General features: G+C 29.0%; 1 protein-coding gene across 9 annotated transcripts in view; it reads right to left on the bottom strand.

Moving 5' to 3' along the window:
• LOC129909189 (probable serine/threonine-protein kinase nek3) overlaps positions 1-21,139 on the bottom strand; it is a 186,978-nt gene that overhangs the window by 6,456 nt on the left and 159,383 nt on the right. For 8 of the 9 annotated variants that reach the window (XM_055986208.1, XM_055986203.1, XM_055986200.1 and 5 more), the window contains 2 exons: positions 2,674-2,944; positions 2,351-2,371 (listed from right to left, as the gene is read on the bottom strand). In XM_055986208.1, coding sequence (XP_055842183.1) covers positions 2,351-2,371; positions 2,674-2,944 — 292 coding nt within the window. The remainder of the gene's footprint in view (positions 1-2,350; positions 2,372-2,673; positions 2,945-21,139) is intronic. The other variant, XM_055986204.1, reaches the window with a different exon arrangement.

Genomic DNA, 21,139 nt, shown 5'->3' with positions numbered 1-21,139 from the left:
GGCATCTTAAAATAAGATGATGTCTATTTTTAATCCCACCCTGTTAAAAAATACAATTTCCGCTTAAAATAAGAGGAATGCGTTTAAATACTGTTAAATTTAAGGTGAACTTAAAATTTTAAAAAACTATCATCAAACTTAAGCTTTAGTTGCAGTTTATCATACTTATTCCCAACTGTGAGATAGCCTGATAGACAATCACTGTTTTGTTTTTTTTTTATTAAATTTTTTAAACAATTTGGATGATTTTAATCTAAAATAAAGCGGATTTCTTTAAAATTTTCAAATTCATGAAAATAAGAGGATTTGTCCCCTTAATTTAAGCCGGCGAAAAACCATTTAGAAATTCATTCAATTCAATACAGAATCCGCTCGTTTTTAGGTAGCCTTTTTTCTTCGTGTACAATTTTTTTTATTAACTTAGGCTCTCTTTAAGGTGACATGAAATAAAACCATAAGAAATAAGGTCACAATTCGAGTTAGGCCTGGTGAACGTTTTACTCAAAATTTTAAATCAGTTGAAATTTTGTGGGTAAATTGATATCGTGAATAAATGGAAATCGAGATCTGCTTGATGAAATCGTTAGACACAAAATACTTTTTGGCATTTATGTTTTTTTATTACTAAGCCACTAAGGCCCAATTTATTCACTCTCAATTATATTTAAAGGCTCCATCAAAAATTAGAAAACTGTCAATTCGCATACAAATTTTAAAATTTCCCTTTTTTAATGGCGACTTTAAATTTAATGGAGTGTAAATAAATTGGGCCTAAGCCTAGTGCCTGGTATGCTGCCGAAGCAAAACTTTAAGAAATATCTGTATGTAAGTTTTGAATAATGTTAGTTTTGCTATTAAGGACATTATGTATTAATAGATTAATCAAAAAAATATATTAATTTTCGCAAAAAATGGCAATGTTCTTTTGTTTTTTTTTGTTTAAGAAAAAATAAAAACAAACTCTTTTCAAAACAACAATAAGACTATTGTCTTACTGAGTTCGAAAATCACTTAAAATGCATATGTACAAAATATCAACCATTAGGCCGTAGATCGATGTACAGATGGACTCCCAGACCAAGAACAGACGCACGGACGAACGGCCGACATGACGAAAACTATTTTTTTTTAACTTCTTCATCAAAGTATTGATGGTTTTTAGTAAAACCTTTAATTTTATTTTCTGACAAGAAATCAATATTTGGCCTATAGATATATTTTTTTTTTTCACAATTTTGAATATGTGTAGGTAAGGTAGTATAGGTAGTGTACGTAGATACCTCGAAAATAATTCAATTTATAAGTTCAAGTGACCTCAAATCCAAAAATTTATAAAGCGTTTCGCCCAGGTACGACAGTGGGCTCATCAATTATAAATTTTTGGAGTTGAGGTCACTTGAACTTATAAATTGAATAATATTCAATGGCTTTATTATTTTTGTTATTTTTTTCTTCGTTATGATACCTCGAAAAGGTTATATCGGACATTGCGTTGATTTAAAACTTTAAAAAATGGATTTCAAAAACTATTTACGCATGGCGAAAACTTCTCCATCATCGTTACCTATGTTAGTTTTGACTAAAATCTTGAAATTTTGAAATTTTTTTTTGACACGTCTCGGTAAAAAATTATTTTAACACACACTTAAAATTATCAATAACACAAATTTCTTTTTTAAACTAGAGGCCACATTCTTAAAAACCAAAACGATCATTCGTTTTTGAAAACCGAAGGAAAATATTCGACAAATTCAGAACAAATTTTTTCGTTTTTCAAACTATATGAAGTAAACCCTTAGCACACACGAAAACGATTGTTCGTTTACGTGATATAGAATCTTACCCCAGAACTTCACACTTTTGACTTTAATTTCAAACCCAATTTATTTCAATCAATAGATTTTTAAAGAAAAAATATTTCCAGACCAGTCAATTTATTAGAACAGCCTGATTCGAAAATAATAATAATCCCATACTGTAATAATTTGTATGTGATGTTGTGGAAACAGATACAATAATAGTCTTAAATTAAGTTTGCAGTGCGTGAAAAACTGCTATATTTTCGGATTTTTTTATTTTTACCTCAATTTCGAAATTTTTAGGAAACAATATTTCTGCCTTAAAACGTTTATGGCTGCATTGCGAAAACATTTGAGAATAGCATTTATAGATCAGTATAAAAAAGTTTATATTAGGTATGTCTTTCTTAAGCCCAGACCCTCTTAAAATAAATTGCATTTAAATTTTGAGAAGTTAAAATAGATATTCTTGTAAAACACACTGTGTACAAAGGATGGGAAAATATTGTATAGCTAATGTAAGTGTTATATAGATGGTTTGAAATACCTACCCTCATCAAACATTCTTCGTCCTTATTTGATAAATAAATTAGAGATGTTTTCGAGTATGTTTATTTTTTAAACACATAAAAATGTCCATATAAAACCAGGGATGTCAAAAGTAGTAGAATATAGGCGTAACAGAAGAAAAGTACGATGTGTGATAACATAAATTAAAAAAAAATAATATGAAATTAAAGAAAAAATGTGAAACATGCATAAACAAATTAAAATTCGAAAAAAAAAAGAATAATTTAAATAAAATAACAATAACGAAAGATATAATAAGAGCATGCAAAATTATTAAAAGTTTTTTTTTAATATCAAACCATACCTCCTGAAGGATCCGTCTTAATCGCAATAATTGCTTTTTGAAATGCAAAACATCTTGTATCATTGCATTCCTGAACGATTTATCATGCAACATTAAATCATCCGATGAACTGTTGGTATCCCTTTGGCTGTGGTGCAACGATGACGTACGGGATGGTGTTCTTCGGAAGCTATCTGTTGATTTTGGACTGTCAGAGCCGTTGTTACTCAGCTGGCACTGTTGCAGGCGGGATCGATTGAGGAGTCGTGTTGCACGTGCGGGTAAATGTGCGCTGTAATGATAGAAAAAAATAAATAAACAAAATTAAATGAAGATGAGTTTAAAATTGAGGTCGGAGATAGAGAGGGAGAAGTTTTTCCATTAAAATGGTATCCCGCCTCGGTTGATGTTATTTATTATTCAAGGAAGTTAATATATTAGACGAGGTATATTGAAAAGGGCTAATCAGAATTGATTGAACAGTGTGTTGAGGAAGATTTATAGCTGGTTTTTACATATTTATTAGAAAAAGATATACAGTCTAAGAACTCAGAGTTAAATGTTATATATTAACTAGATGTAAGTAACTTTATTAAGCAAGCAACTTAATTAAATATTTCGAAGACTGTGACTTTAATATAAATAATATTAAGTCCTAAGCGGGCTTTAGGTCCTTATTGAAAATTAAGTTTTTCTTCGATGTTTTGAACGTGTAAACACAAAGAAAAACTTTACTTTATTACCCATTTCAAGCCCGCTTAGCATTTAAGATTTTAATAAGTATCTACTCTACATATTTATAAAAAAAAAGAAGTATTTTCTGTTCAAGAGTGGCCAAAAAGAACAGTCGATTAACCCATCTTAAATATGACGACTTTTAAAGCTAGTATCGAAAAAAGGTGGTCATGGAACTTCTTACCTATAGATAATGTTTTAGGCTGTAAAATGAGCACAATTTTTCTTCACAGATAACAAATAAATATTTTTTCAACTTTTGGAGGATTTTTAATGATTATAATAGTTTAGATATTATTATTTTTAAGCGATATAAAAAAATCCATTGTTTTTGAGGATTTTAAAGTGACTGTATATTTCCAAAAAAAAAAAAAAGAGTTTTAACGATCGAATTTTCAAGTTTTGAGATCTTACTACCTACGAAAACGTTTTTCACCGGAAAAAAATATTCTTTCTGCTACTACCGGTTTTAAACTACAAGGATCGGATAATTTGTTAATTCAGCTTAAATTTGCTTTTTTTTTTAATTTCGAAACGACCACTTAGACGCTGAGAAATCGAATTTTGCTGATTGCACATGACAATTAAGGACAGTTTAAAATCTTGAATACATGTCCTATACAATTCAGATATGGTTTTTGTATATTTTACATATTATTATGCACACAAAAGCTCTATAAAGTTTCGATTTAATCCATGATCGACCCCGTTTTTGTTTTATTCGATCGATTTTTTGCAAAAAAAAAATAAAGAATCACGATTTTAAATAGAAAGAACAAAAAGCAAGGAAAATCTTTTTTTCAATTTTGTATGCATTTTTATTGATCAAAACGTTTGAATTTCTGAAAAAAAAATTCAATTTAAAAAAAAAGTTTTCAAAAATGTTGAAATTTTTGTTTTGAAAGAAGGTATTTGAAAGATAAAAGTTATAAGAAAAAATAAATAAGTTGATAGGTTTTTGTAAAACATCGAATAGCATACAGATTTTGTAAAAATCTCTCAAATTTACCGTTTAACCCTTTCGGACCCAGCATTACTCTCATGTAACATTTTTTTAAAAATTCGTAAAAAATATTAAATTAAACAATTTTTTAGGTTTCGATGGCTTAATTGAAAGATAATAATGCCTAGTTTCTGGATTATTACAAAAAATTAGTCAAATATAATACTTTCATTTTTTTTTTGTATCGAAAAAGGGACTGAAATTCAATTTTTTTTTTAATGTATCAATTTATTCGTTTAAAAAATATTTGGAAATTTATATAAATTACCCACTTGTTAAAAAAACGGCTCCAAAAAATTTTATAAAAAAGTCTTTTCTCAAAGAAACTGCATACATACATAAAATAAATTATTTGGTTGTCAAAATTATTTAAAACGATGTTTTAAAAGTGTTCAATAAGTTTCTAAGACGTATCACAGAATTTCCTCGTTTCCCAATAAAGTACTCTCTCAACTTAAATATTTCCACTGCTCAAATTTTGAGTTTCATTTTACTCTAAAAATAAAAACCCTTTTTTTATATCAAGTTTGTGTTTGTGACCAATTCTTTTTAATTTTATAATTTAGGTACATAAATTAATTGGGCTTTTTTGGTCAATTTGGTTTGTTTATGTAAATAAAAAATAAAACATAAATTTTTGTCCCGACGTTTCGCTGGAGTTTCGGAGCATCTTCAACGTCGGGACAAAAACTTATGATTAAATTTTTTATTCACATAAAAAAACCAAATTGACCAAAAAAGCCCAATTAAACTACTTAAAACCCTTTTTCTCAAAATTTAATTTACGAACTCTTTAAATTATTGGATTCCATAAGAAATTACACATAATCATCAAATTACCTATTATGTACAATTTATAAATTAGATGTAAATTCTTCTGTTTTGTGTGCTATAGGTCTTTTCTCTAATGATCTCTTATTTATACAATACCGACATATATGTATAGGCTACAAAACAGAAGAATTTAGTTTTTTTTAAAGGTCCACAAAAGAAGAAACAGTTATAAATCAGATATTTGGATTCATTTATAATACATAAACTGATGTCTCTCAAGTTAGCAGAGCAAGGTCAGCAGAACATATGTTTTGTTATTGGATCTTTTAGTGCTTATTAAGTGCTAATTAAGTGCCCCAAAATTAAATTAAGTGCTCCACTACTTTTGGAGAAAATTAATGTTCTGCTAACTTGATTTAAAGTTAGCAGAGCAATTACCAGAAAATGCCCTAAACTGCTCGTAGAAAAATCGAGTTTGGTATAATATTTAGGTGCTAATTAAGTGCTCTACGAATCCCAATAAAAATTTCCAAAAATAATTTTTTTTCCAAAAATGATTTTTTTTCTGTGATTTTCGAAAAAATTTTTTTTTTCTTTTTCAAACTCTCTTAAATAATTAAGTGCTTAACTAATATAAGTTAAGTACCCCATTTTCGGAAGAATTTTCCGAGATTTTTCATTAAAAAAAATATTTTAATTTTTCATACAAATTCGTGTTCTGCTAACTTGAATTTTGATTTTCTCAAAAATTAAATTTTTTTTTGACAGAATTCAAATGGAGTAATTAAGTGCTCGACTAATTTGAATTAAGTGCTCCATTGTCCGAAGAATTTTCCGAGATTTTCCATTAAAAAAAAATATTTTCATTTTTCATACAAATTCGTGTTCTGCTAACTTGAATTTTGATTTTCTCAAAAAATAAATTTTTTTTGACAAAATTCAAATGGAATAGTTAAGTGCTCGACTAATTTGAATTAAGTGCTCCATTTTCCGAAGAATTTTCCGAGATTTTCCATTAAAAAAAAATATTTGCATTTTCCATACAAATTCGTGTTCTGCTAACTTGAATTTTGATTTTCTCAAAAAATAAATTTTTTTTTTTGACAAAATTCAAATGGAGTAATTAAGTGCTCGACTAATTTGAATTAAGTGCTCCATTTTCCGAAGAATTTTCCGAGATTTTTCATTAAAAATAAAAAGTTGTCATTTTCCATACAAATTCGTGTTTTCGAATTTTGTCGAAAAAAGTGGAATTTTTTGAAAAAATCAAAATTCAAGTTAGCAGAACACGAATTTGTATGGAAAATGCAAATATTTTTTTTTAATGGAAAATCTCGGAAAATTCTTCGGAAAATGGAGCACTTAATTCAAATTAGTCGAGCACTTAATTATTCAATTCGAATTTTGTCGAAAAAAGTGGAATTTTTTGAAAAAATCAAAATTCAAGTTAGCAGAACACGAATTTGTATGAAAAATTAAAATATTTTTTTTTTTAATGGAAAATCTCGGAAAATTCTTCGGAAAATGGAGCACTTAATTCAAATTAGTCGAGCACTTAACTATTCAATTTGAATTTTGTCAAAAAAAATTTATTTTTTGAGAAAATCAAAATTCAAGTTAGCAGAACACGAATTTGTATGAAAAATGAAAATATTTTTTTTTAATGGAAAATCTCGGAAAATTCTTCGGAAAATGGAGCACTTAATTCAAATTAGTCGAGCACTTAACTATTCCATTTGAATTTTGTCAAAAAAAATTTATTTTTTGAGAAAATCAAACTTCAAGTTAGCAGAACGCGAATTTGTATGGAAAATGAAAATATTTTTTTTAATGGAAAACCTCGGAAAATTCTTCGGAAAATAGGGTACTTAACTTATATTAGTTAAGCACTTAATTATTTAAGAGAGTTTGAAAAAAAAAAAAAAAATTTTCGAAAATCACAGAAAAAAAATTATTTTTGGAAAAAAAATTATTTTTGGAAATTTTTTTTTGGGATTCGTAGAGCTCTTAATTAGCACCTAAATATTATACCAAACTCGATTTTTCTACGAGCAGTTTAGGGCATTTTCTGGTAATTGCTCTGCTAACTTTAAATCAAGTTAGCAGAACATTAATTTTCTCCAAAAGTAGTGGAGCACTTAATTTAATTTTGGGGCACTTAATTAGCACTTAATAAGCACTAAAAGATCCAATAACAAAACATATGTTCTGCTGACCTTGCTCTGCTAACTTAAGAGACATCATAAACTGGTAACTGGTTCTAAAAAAAACACCCTTTTAGCAAGAAATCTTCTATTGAGATAATATTGAACGAAATTCTTCCTTTTTTGTCCTTATTTTCCAGTATCACAGCCTAGCAGTGAGTCAGACGTAATTAAAATCGCCATAAAATTAATCACGAAAAGGTATATATTGTTCGGATTTTCCCTACCACCCAGTTTTTTTTATGTCGTTCATATAATTTTGGGTAATATGTTTTTATTTTGCATGAGTTTCTAATCATGAGGAAAGGGGTTTATTAATTTTTTTTGTTTCACTTATTATAATATCTAAGCTCATTGTCACAAAATATAAACACACAATTTATTATTAAAGCACCAAAGACAATTACAAAAAAAAAAAAAAACTCGACGACGACGACCTATTTTAACTGTCATAATAATCATTGTCATGTTCTTAACCAATCAACGATTGTTTGCATTGTTTAGATATAAATAAACTCCTCAAAAAGCGGTCCTTGTGTTAAAGTTCTATTATATTTGCATAAGCACACTATTAGTTGTAGTATAGTAAAAGGAGGTACGAGTACAGTAAAACTCCTCACACCCTTTTCAAATAATAATTGTTTTTAGATGTGTGTTTTAATAAGCCCATTCCACTTGTACACCACCCATTTTCCTACCTATTGTATGAAGAATGTGGTGCACTGGAGGATAAATTCCTCCCCAATGATGGCCCCCATCGTCTTGTATATCGATGTTGTTGTGTTCCGATGCCGGTTGCTGTTGTTTCATGTTGGGGTATCGATATGGGCGATGAGGTTCGTGGACTATTGCTGAGAAAAACGTTTTCCGAAGTTCGTAAATCGGTTCTGACGCGTCTGACACTGTTTGGCGATGACATGCTACACTCATTCTCGATACATTTAATTATGCACACGCACCTTTTTTTTTTTTAATTAAAATTAAGTAAATTAAAACTTTTATATTTTTTCTTAAAGTTTTTCAATAATATTGATTAACTTGTTATTTTTTTTAGGAGAAATGCGAGTAAATTTCACTAATTTTATATGGAAATTCTTAATAGTTTTGGGAATTTCACTTTGTAAATACAATCACTGCTGTGCACCATCACCACATCCACTTTAAACGAGGATATAAGCGAAGTCAAATGGTGTATAGAGTAATCTATAAGCCATCCCTGATGGATGACACAATCGGCGCATGACAACTATACAAATCCACAATGTCCACCCACAACATTCGAAATTCCACACAAGGGGATGACGTCAAAAGTTGATAAAGGCTAATGTGTATTCTTTTAACTGACTTAATATATCCTTAGCAACATGTTTAAAGAAAAAAAACTTTTCAATTGTAAAGACAAACGATAAGACGTCTGGCTATAAAATACGAGTAGTACGTGCAGGGGTTGATTTGAACTGGATTTGGTTTTGGCACGGAAGAATTATTTTTGTCTATTTCATAGTTAAAGTTAAAAACAAACAAACAGGACACAAGAAAAAAGAAATACAACTTGTTGGATCAATGTTTTGTCGCCCGGCGCACTACTAAAAACAGATTGTCTGGGAATACTCGTAGGTATATTTGTCTATTGTAGTTTTTGTGATGAATCAATAATTTTTCCTTGGAGTCGTTGGGGTTGAGGTTTTTATAAATCAAATAGGTATTTCCCTAAGGCTTAAAGGGGTTAATGACATTTTATGAAATGGTTCTGTTTTTCATTTACCTACATTATCCTAATTTGACGAGAGTTGTTATTATTGTTTACGAAAATACGAAGGTATACCGACTATAATTTTACAGTTCAAAATATGTAAGAGCACGGTGAGAAAAGTTTTTTTAATGAATGTTTTATTTTAATTGTTTTGGGGTATGTATTAATTTCGTGATAAAGTATTTACAGAGCCGCTCTACATTAAACAAAAAATTAAAAAAATGTTTATGACTTTTGTCTTTAGAAGGCGCCCTATTTCATGTGATGTCACATTAGGGTGGTCTTTTGGAAAAAAAAATTGGATACCCCCCTAGATTGGTTCCAAATCAAGAAAAAAAAATCCTCTAATTTTTTCAAATTTTTATTCCTAACCCTTCCTGACCCTATTTCAATTAGAAGTTTATACGTATGAATGATCAAACATCCAACACTTGACACAGAATATCGTTCCTGGTCTAGTAACTTCTTATCGAAATAGGGCCAGGAAGGGTTAGAGATAAAAATATGAAAGACATAGGGTATTTTTTTTTTCCTGATTTGGAACCAATATAGGGTAGCGTTGCACTCAATTTTCGCACAAGAGTAAAATAAGGACCACCCTAATGTCACATAGCCATTAACCAGTGGGTGAGCTAGACGCTTTCAACGATACCTCATTTGTCAAATTGGGATAACTAATTTTGGAACTATGATGTCACAGATGAATAAACTTACATACAATAGGTACATAGAATGAAAAAACAGTGTTGAGATGCAAATAACTCAGCAACCAGACCTTGGAGAAAATTTTGGTTTTCAGTTACGAAGAGACCTTTCTTTTGATGTCTGATTCGATGAATTTGGAGGAAATTTTTTTTCGGAATTTTGGATTTTTTTTTTTTTCAAAAAACTGAAAACAAAAAATAAATTTTTATTGTTTGCCTAAATAGCTATGTGAAGTTGGCACCCCCAAATACAAATTTTTTTTTCAAACCTATATGGTTCGATTGCCCAAGGTTAGCCCAGGATAGCCCAAGATTTTTTTTCGCTAGCCCACCCTTAGTTTTAAAATTATAACGGAATTATTTTTTTTCACCTCAAAAATCACAAAAAAAAAAAATTTTTTTTATTCTGTGAAAAAATTGTTGGTTTTGCACTGTGGTTCGATTGCCCAACGTTAGCCCAGGATAGCCCAACTTTTTTTTTCTTGATTGCACTATTTTTTCAAAAGATACAACAAAAAACTTTTTTTCATATCAGAAACCGAAAAAATTTAAATTTTTTTTTCCTGTGAAAAAATCCTTAGTTTAAAACCGTGGTTTGTTTGCCCAAGGTTAGCCCAGGATAGCCCAACTTGTATTTTTGCTATCGTAAGCTTAGTTTAAAAATTATAGAAGAATTAGTTTTTATTCACCACACCCAAAAAAAAAAAGTACGTATACACCTCAGTGAACCTTTTTTAATTTATAGTTAAGTACAATTAAATTCACTGGTGTTTGCATTGCGCCTCAAATGTTTTTAATTTGAATTAACATTTTTACTTGATTGAATGTAGTCCATATAACATTCCTGTTAAGAAGCTTAAGTTGACATTTAACATTAAAAGCCACAACAAACGAATAATTTTTCAAGTCTCAAAATCAATTTTTTGTTTTGTTTGCCATATAAGTACCTAGAAAAGCTACATGCTTAGTAAAATATATCCAAACGTATTTCAAAAGTAACAACAAAATATGAAATGGTGAAAAAAACACTTTTTTCAAAGTACCAACTTCTTAAAAATTAAAAATTTTTTTTTCAGTGTAAAATGTATCCTTTTTTCATTTTTCCTCAATTTACCATTCTAATTCCAACTAATTACATCACTTTTTTTCGTTAGCCCACCCTCAGTTTAAAAGTTATAACAAAAAACTTTTTTCAAAGTACCAACTTCTTAAAAATCAAACATTTTTTTTTTCAGTGTAAAATTTATCCTTTTTTCATTTTTCCTCAATTAACCATTCTAATTCCAACTAATTACATCACTTTTTTTTCGTGAAAAATTGCATTTGGGGGTGCCAACTTCACATAGCCTGCCTGCATACGCCTTTTCTGAACTCAAATCTGCAAGCCAAAACTTGTTTCGAGTCTTTGGTTCGCAGATATTTGCCTCCGAAGCAAAAGCTACCCCTTGAATTTTTTTTCGAAAACCTAAAAGAAAAATAAATTTGTTTCATTGTTTACCTAACGAATGTAAGAAAAAAATGTTTAAATGCAAAAAACTTAGCAACCAGATCTCCAAAAAGTTTTGAGTTTTCAGATATGAATAGAGCTTAAAGAGACCTTTCTTTTGATGCCGCATTCGAATTGTTTAGACGAAATTTTTAAAATGCATATTCTTGTAGTTTTTTTTAATTTCCCGAGTGAAAGTACAATAGTTTTTTTTTCAAGTCGAACTGACCTGCAATAAATCAAAATTTTTTTCAATGGGGGAAAAGATTAAAAAATCAAATGGTTTTATTGACACCATTTCTTTTCTCAATACAAAAATGCATCAGTTCATTAATTAAACCATTACAAAAAAAAACATATCTAGCCATAAAAAAGACACATAATAAATTTTGAATAAAAACAGGCCCGTGGATAACTTTCAATGGTAGAGGGGGGAAATATAGAGGTCCACTGATATATGTTTTTTTACCATGAGCTAAATAAAATCTTGTTCCTTGTTGAATTTGGGTAACAATATCACCGTCAAGTTAGTCCCCAATTAGAAAATGGAAGATTGTCCCAATACCTCCTAAATAAATGCCCAACAAGAAGTCCCAACTCCAAAACATTAGGTGATGATTTAATTTTTGGGGTTTCATTTAATTGTAACTTATTTGCCCTACAGAGTTAGTGAAATGCACTCTAACAAATCTATAAACTTTTACCCCATTTCACCCTACATTTCAAAATAAAATTTTAGTAGAGTGCAATGTCTCTTAAATTCCTATTCATGTTTCTCACAAAAGGTCATTGACAATAATATCAATCTTAAATGTATATTAACCCTCTCAAAACAATTTCCTGAGTACGGTCTTGATCACATCAGATAGGTATCACAAACACACAAAAAAAAACTTCAACAATCTTTTCAATCAATATAGTCTAACGATGCCATTCCGATCATTAGTTTTTGTTTTTTTTTTTTTTCTGTTCGTATGATGGTTGCATTGTTAGTTGTTGTTGTTGTTGGAAGTTGCCCCAACTTCCATTCCAACAACATACCATATAAGCCTCATCACCAAAATGGCTTAAAGGTATAGAAACCGTTCGGCAAACCTCATGCAACAGATCAATCGGATTTAGTATAATATTCAAATTTTGTTCATATATATTCAAATGAGATTCATTCTTGGACTGGGTCTTTGGATCGTCGTCGTTTGGTCGGTTGTTCGTCTAGCTTCTATAGCTTTGCATCGATGACGATGATAATGATGATGATGGCAAGAAATTTGTTATCGCGGCCCATTAAATATTTGCTTCTTGAATTTCCATTATATTTTGATACGCCGCACCGCGCTACGGTTATGCCATGACGTGCGGGACCATAATAATGATGGGAATATAGAAAAGAAATGAAATAATAAAATCAACTCGAGTCGCTGCTGCCGTCTGTCTAACTGCTAAACTGTATAGACTCTCATATCTTCGTGTTTAAATCTTTGAATATATTTCGTGATAATTATCAGAAATCGTGATATAATTCACTACTACCACACATAATAATATTCTGATTCGTTTCTTTTAATGCACCACCCTGATTGATGATAGGAAAGTTATTTCAGTTGCAATGCCAATGCAACAAACATGAGAAGATGCTATTAGGATTGTTTGAATAGTGAGAGGAGATATCGGTATAAGATACCTTTATTTGTATCTCAAAAACTTCCAATGACGTTTGAATTATTCGACAAATACAAAAAAAAAAAAGATACAAAACAGAAATCAAAGAGAAAGGTTTTGGAGATAGTTTTATTTAAATGTAACTAGGTGAGTTGGGATTTGCACGAAATTTTATTATTAACTGCCAAACTCCAAACACTGTAGTGCTTTAGTGAACGGACTATGGACATTCAAAATATCTAACCAATTGTAATGGAAAAAAAGGTTAAGTGAAGGTTTTTTCTTTCTTCAAGACAAGGATGATTGCAATCACGTTTCTGTAACAGAAGGGTTTTTTTTTGGCAAAAAATAAAAAACTCATTACAACTGGGAGAGAAAGGAAATAAATTGCAATTTTCACACGGAATGCTCACGGTGGCTCATTAGATTGGATATTGAGTAGAAGATTAAGGTGAACGTAATGTCATAGTCAGCATTAGGTATCTGGACGAAAAATGATTGGGTAAAAAATCATTAATTTCAAAGAATTCTTAAAAATAATTTGCAATTTATTTATTTTTTAACACAAGCTTTTTTACAATGCCAAATGGCATGATATAAATAATTTCATAAATGAACCTTCTTTGAACAATTTCAAAAAAAAAAAAATTAAAATCGAGAATAGAAATTTTTTCGTGTATCGCAACACATTTTTGGTAAAAATTGAAAAAAAAAAAAAAAAATGTCAAAGTTTTTCATGTAAAAAATAATAAAAGATTAATTTTAATTTAATAATATTTAAGGAATATAAATATTGAGATTTTGTTTGGGACCAAAACTAAACAATATGGAAAATTTTACTGCTCCGAAAAATGATTTTGATTTGTATACTGCCGCAAGTAAGTTTGAAATTGAAATTGTATCATCAATGATACTAGTAATAAAGCCTTTTTTGCTTTTGATTTCCTGGTGAACGACTGATCTGATTATAAAATGTGTCAGTTACCATCATATTGAATTTATACAAAATATTCAAAATAAAACACATTTTTGTATAAAAAAAATCCAATTTTCTTTTGAAACGGGTTCATAATTTTGAAGATGAGTTCATATTAAACTTTTCGAAAAGACAAACACTTTTGTTGATTGAGACTTTTTGTGGAGACTTTTTATTGGGCACCGATTCTAGATTTTGGAAAATTTCGTATGGATTTATACAAAATTAAAAAAACAGAACAATTATTTTTTGATTAAAAAAGTCTTGTTTCTTGTTTAAATCACTTTGTTTTTTTAAACGACTCCAATTTAATTAAAAATTTAGTCATATTGAATTTATAAAAGTATTCAAAGAAAAAACATTTTTTCATAAAAAAAAATCCATTTTTTTTTTTTGAAAAATCACTTTTTTGGAAACGATTCCACAATTTTTGTGTTTTTTTTTATAACTTTTTATAAATACATGTAAAAACATTTCTTTATTATTTAAAAAATAAAAATTATTTCTATCTTCGTGACCTTCTTTAATATACCCACATAGCAGTTAAAATTTAAAAATAAAATACATGACTGGGTATAGCTTGTAATTGCTATGAATGGTAAAGTTAATTAAAGAATAATTTTGGATCTGGAAAAATTAATAAAATTTTCTAAACAAAATTTCAATAAAATTTATTCGAGCGTCTTGAAAAAAATGATTTTTCAAAACAAAATTTTTTAACTTTTCTCATAAATCCAAAAATATGTTTTTATAAAAAATTTTATATTCTGATTAGTTTGCATTTTTTTTTTTTAAACAGAATTATAAAAGCAGAATCTTGTGTAAAGAGTTTTAAAGCTGGCAGAGTTTTGCCCTTAATCCTACTCAAATGCTTCTTTAAAACAATTTAATTGAAGGAGATTCAGTCACTTAGTTTTGGTTTATTTGCAATGCACTAACTTGCACTTTGACTTGTAGTTGATTAGATTTATACATTTTTTTGTTAACAAGGAACTCTCACAATCAAAATATAGTTTTTCAATTTATCTAGATCTGAAGAAATTTGCTTAGGCAGGTCATTCGAGTGGAAAATTGAAGGATTTGAGAGTCACTGTGGCGTATGAGTAATATTTGTTGTTTGCATAAACTTAAACAGTTAATACAAAAAATTCTAACATTACCTAAATATATCAAGGCTACTGAGTTTTTATAATCACTTTCAATTTTATTTTAATTATGCTGATCGCACCTAATTGCAGAGTTTACTTAGTTTTGAGCTCAAAGCCATTTCACTTGTCTACTTTCGGTTCGGTTATAAATTGAAATTAACGTTGAAAAAAAAATCCTGCTAGAGTACTAATTAAAAAAATTGCATTTTTTATTGAAATTGGGAGCATATCCATCGTTATTTTTTTTAGAATCAAAAAGAACTCAACAAAAAAATGAATAAAGCTTACTGAGTTCATCTAGTCACAAGTCACTTTACCAATTTGGAGTAAAAAATTTTTTATCTCTTAGTTACCTAAGTACCCAACACTACAATGTTGAAATATATTTCAAGACCAAAACTCTTCTGAATCGATGACTATGTCATGATTGAATCTAAAGCAAGTAAAGCACGTGATCGTGCACCTGCAATATAAATTGAAATTACAACAGAAACCGCTAAGAACCACGAGTCGTGTTTACTTATGGAATCGTTGGTTTACTTAAAAGGCAACCAGCAAATTGATAAATTAAATCTTCTGTGGAAATATTTATTGTAATCTTCTTTGGATAAGCAGTAGAATGGAAGACGAAATAAAAACTTTTTTTTTTTCATTATTGTTCTACCAAGTTCCAGGCCAAGTCATTAATCCATCGGAAATTGCTTTATACATTTATTCCGTTAGTCTCATCCGGTGTCATTATGTGAAAAGATTATAGATGTCGGACCTACAGAAAGCTATATTATGATGACTATGAATAGAATAATTTCAATCAGAAAATCTAATTATTTTAATTTTGTACTATTATTATCTTGTTTAAACTAATTTAATAGCTTTGTTTAATACAAAAGGTACAAAATTTATTAGTTCCAAAAAAAAAAAAAAATTATTGTAAAACCTTAATCTTTAGTGTAAATCTGGCAAAGATTGTAAAGCATTTTGAACAAAATGTTTTTTTTCTGGTCTTCAGCACACCGACCGCGTCAGTTGGTCGTTTCAAAGTAGACGGCATCACTCTTAATTTTTTTTTGTTGTTGTATCATCTGATGCTGTTCTACGAGCATAAAATAAGATTTAATGGCCCGTCCAACGCTTCACAGGTTACTACATCTTCAACTTATATGCCACTCCGGTGTGTCGTTGCAATGACACAAACAAGAAGTATCACTACGGCGAATGCTCCCCATGAATCTTCAATTTTATATATATATATTTTTTTTCTTCTTTAAACATAAATCTAGCTCCATAAAAGAGATACATCAGGTATCTAGTTCCTAGATTTGGTACCTCTATAGAAGAGCTCTATTGTCGTATAAGTATAGATATATTTTTTCTTGGAACAAACAAATAAATATAATTACAACAATGTGGATGTGGATCTTTGCAAAATAGAAGAACCCATCACATACTTTACGATATATACAGCCGGTTGGTGTGTAAAGCAAAAAAAAAAGAGAAAGAAAACAAAAAGAAATGAAGCGATTTACAGGGTGGAGTATTTTTTTTATGATGGTCGAAAAAAATTGTCGTTAAAAAAAACTCTCAAAAATCAATAATTCAATTGGCATTTAATCCTTTAAAATGATCATTGTAGATCAACATTTAAAAAAAAAAAAAAATTACTCCTATAATCATCAGGAGAAGCTTCTTATCATGATTTACTGAAGTTTTTTTTGTAGCGCAACAAAATTAAACTAACAAAACTTCATCACCCCTAAAAATATTTTCTTCATTCAGTTGACTATAGAAGGCTTATAGGAGCAAGATGCTAAAAAAAATTCTTAAGTTTCTCTTTTGGGATTTAACTCGAATGCTGTTATAAAATACTCTAATAGTACAAGTAAAATAGTACATAAAATCAAGAAATAAAAAAAAAAAATTGTTACACCCATGAAACTTGGCAAAAAGTTTGCTTTTGGTATAAGAACCAAGTACATAAAAAGTCTATACAAAAGAGTTGGGTAGAAGGGTGTTTTTTCGCGGACAAGAGGGAGGGGGTGAAGGTAAAAATATACTGACAAAAATTGTTTGTCGAATATCATCATATGACACATGTTTTCAAGGTATTTTTTGATGACATAAAAATAAAGTCAATACGAGTGCTTTAAGAAAAGTTATTGCCGATTAAAAACAAGGGTGCTTGGAAAGGAAAAAATTGTTACACCAATGAAAATTGGTAAAAATGTTTCATTTATAACAGAAACCAAGAACCCGAACAGTCTATATAAACATTTTAGGTTAAAGGGTGTTTTTTTTAGGAAATAAGGAAAAATCCGCTATAAGTCCGATAAAATCAATGGTATAAATAGTACATTTACGAAATTCATTAAATATGTTCTCTTTCCCATGGGAATTACCAATAATGTAAGTCTATAAATTTTTTTTATGTGAAAGGGTGGTTTTTTTAGAAGTAAAGAAAATATGGGTATATTTGAAAAAGTGTGTAATACTAGAGTAATGTTAGAAGTACCCTATTGAAATTTAGCAATTATGTTACTTTTAAGATAAGAAACAAGAATCTAAAGTGTCTATGAAAATATCATGGTTTAAAGGGTGTTTTTTTTGAGTGAAAACAAAAAAGATGGGTCACCCTAATGAAATTTGGTAAAAACATTGATTTTTGGATAGAAAGCAAGAATAAAGAGTTTTCATAAAAAAAAATTTGGTGAAAGGGTGTTTTTTTTTTTTGAAGAGACAGTAAAATCTGCAATTGGTCCCAAAAAGCCAATGATTCGTGTAAAACGTCTAAGAACTTAAGTATAAACGTTTAATTTGTCATCAAAACCACAAATAAAATGAATCATTGGCTTTTTGGGACAAATTGCAGATTTTACTGTCTCTTCGAAAAAACACCCTTTCACCAAATTTTTTTTATAGACTTTTTATGTACTTATTACAAAAGCAAACTTTTTGCCAAGTTTCATGAGTGTAACAATTTTTTTTAAATGCCTATTTTACCTGTAGGTACTAAGGAATATTTCAAAAATGAATTAAATCATTAAATACCCTTTTAAGGACAACAGCTTGAAATTCCATAAGAAGTAATTTGGAAGCATTATAGGAAGAAATTACACCTTAGGCGTAATATTATTAGTTTGTTTAGAAAAATCAACTTTTTTAACCCCACCCTGTATCCAAAAATATAGAAAAAGAATGGATAAAATGTTAATATTACGACATGACAGATAGAGGGTCAGAGGGGGCACTTTGGTATAAAGTAAAGACGAAGAAAACAAAACATCGCATCAGCCTCATCGTTGGCTAGATGGTTGGTAAGGTTGGTTGGATCATGGATGATGGAATAGAATGCTGTTTTGTTGGTTATAAATATACGAAGAAGACGATCCATTCAAACGATCCATGATCCATGATCTGCAACTACTTGCTGTAATATCCGTGGTACAGCAGCATCAGTAACAGCAGCCGACTTAGCAATCATCTTGACGACAGGGAGAATGACGATTGCATGAAATTATTTTTTATTATTTTTTTTTTTTTTTTTTTTCATATATATTTTCTTATAGACTATAGGTACCTAGAAGATAACTACTTTTTTAGCTTTGGTATAATAATCATCACCGGGAATGGTTGCCGCGCGCGTCGTCGTCGTTCAAATGTCAGTGTGTATGGAATGGAAAAATATTATCTTTATACGTGAGAAATGGATGGAGGGCTCTTAAGACTGATTGCTCTAAGGAATAAAAATACACTATTAGGTTGTATGGACTTGCTTTGATAAGGCCTATATACTTAAACATTATTTATTTGGGGTATTTTCTGCAGGGTGAAAAACTACAAAACACCAAAATCTTAAAATTATAATAAACACAATGAAAACCAAAATTGTCAAAAGCGACAAACATGTAAGCTAAATCAAAAATATGTATAAAACTGTTTGAGAATTCAATCTCAATTCAAAAACAAAAAAAAATATATATATAATGAGAAAATTCCGTTAGAGGAAGTATTTTCAAAAATCAAATTTTTCAAAAAAAAAAAAAATTGAAACAATTTTTTTTAAAAAGGATCAAAATTAAAACCTGAAATCCTTTAAACCTAAAAATTCTTACAGCCTATGTTTTAAAATAACCTCTACAACCCAAAATATAGGAAGCACAAAATAATAAAAATCCAATAGCCAAAAGTGACAAAACTCGAATTCATATGAACCCAAATCCCAAAAAAAAACCATGTTTCAAAATCTTATAAGCCCAAAATCTGGAAACGAAAAATCGATAATAGTTCTGTGGGTACATAGAATCTGGATTTTTATATATAGAAAATCCACCCTACATCCATAAAACTAAAAATCTAGTTAATATAGAAATCTAGAAATCTAGAAAATGAGAAAATGGAATCAAAATCGAAAAACAAAACAAATTCGTAAAGAATCCAAAATCCGAAAAATTTCTTAAAATTCTGAAAATAAAGTTTTGAAAACACAAGTTTTGAAGATTCTTGCAAGAGCCAGTATTGCATTATCTAAATTCTGAAAGTTAACTTAGAATGCAGAAGTCAAAATTATGAATAGCTTTTGAAAGTATCACAAAAACATTTATTTTGGAAATAGGAAATTTTCGTTAACTCAAAATCCAGGGAACCCAAAAGCTGGAAGACCACAACAGAAAAACTCGAAATAAAAAAAAAAAGAAAAAAAACTTTAAAAACCGAAATGAATTCAAAAACATAAAAAAAAAACAAAATTTTAAATAAAAAAATCCGAAATCAAAATTACAATGCAAATGTTTGAACCAAACTTGTCTAATTCGTTTGTCCACCTTTGGTCCATTTTCGTCCGCCCCAAATTTTCGTTTACAAACAAAATTTTAAAGCAAATTCTTTTTTTTTTATAGAAAGTCTGAAAAATTGAAAATCGTTTAAAACGCTCAAATTTTAAGATAGACGTATAAAAACAACCGTAATCTATTGTCCACCTCGAGTTCTAATTACATACCAAATTTTGTTGTTCTTCATCCCTCCGTTAAGGAGATAATAAAAAAAAAACAAATCTGCAAATTGAACTGAAAAATTGAAATAACCCTAAAATCCCCAAATATAATTTTTTTCAAAAATTCAAACTCCAATTGTTTGTCCACTTTGAGTTCTTTACGTGTTCCAAAAATCATCGTTTGTCTCCTCCGTTTAGGAGATATTGCAAAAAGAATTTTTTTATAGCAACATCATACGAAATATCTTTTTTTTTTTTCTAAAATCCCCAAAAAATATTTGTTCTCAAAAATTCAAACGGCCATAGTTTGTGGATACAAACAAGAAATTATCGTTTGTCTACCATAAGCTTGGGAGATATTAAAAAAAAATTTTGAAGATTCCCAAACAAATACGCATACACCACAGTGTACCTACCTACTGAAAATTACAAAGTCCCTATAATCCCCAAAAATTATTTTTTTTTTTCAAAAATTTAAATTTCTGTCGTTTGTTTACCTTGAGTTCTTTACGTATTCCAAAAATCGTTTGTCCACCCTACGTTTAGAAGATATTGAAACAACAAATTTTGTACTGAAACATATGTGGATAATCTATTTCATAAGTTCCCTGAAATTTTTGCTAATGATATTTTCTAAGCTTAATTTTATTTGAATTTTTAGTGTTTAAGATTTACAATGTTTTTCTAATACAAAAACAAATATTGTTTAAATATAATCATAATTAATTTTTTTAAGGATAACATAAGGCCCCTTTAGAGTTCTTATACCATAAATAAAAAACAAAATTATCTACAAAAGAAGAAGAAAATTCTTAAAGTGCCAGAATTCCTGATTGAGAATGAGGATTATTTGCAGAAACTTCAAAAAAAAAAAAAAAAAAAAAAAAAAATAATGCTAACGATCATTGAAGGTACCTACCTAGATAATAGTTTACAACTCATAATCAAAAATAATCATGTAAGAGCGAGTTAAAGGTCGGTATCAGCTATATGAAAATAGTTTCTAAAGGTCTGTATTATAATGATCTTCTTATTGAAAAAAAAATCAAATAAATACA

This window comes from Episyrphus balteatus, chromosome 2 (genome assembly GCF_945859705.1).
Source record: "Episyrphus balteatus chromosome 2, idEpiBalt1.1, whole genome shotgun sequence".
NCBI lineage: Eukaryota > Metazoa > Arthropoda > Insecta > Diptera > Syrphidae > Episyrphus > Episyrphus balteatus.
This window is presented reverse-complemented; position numbering and strand designations above follow the sequence as displayed.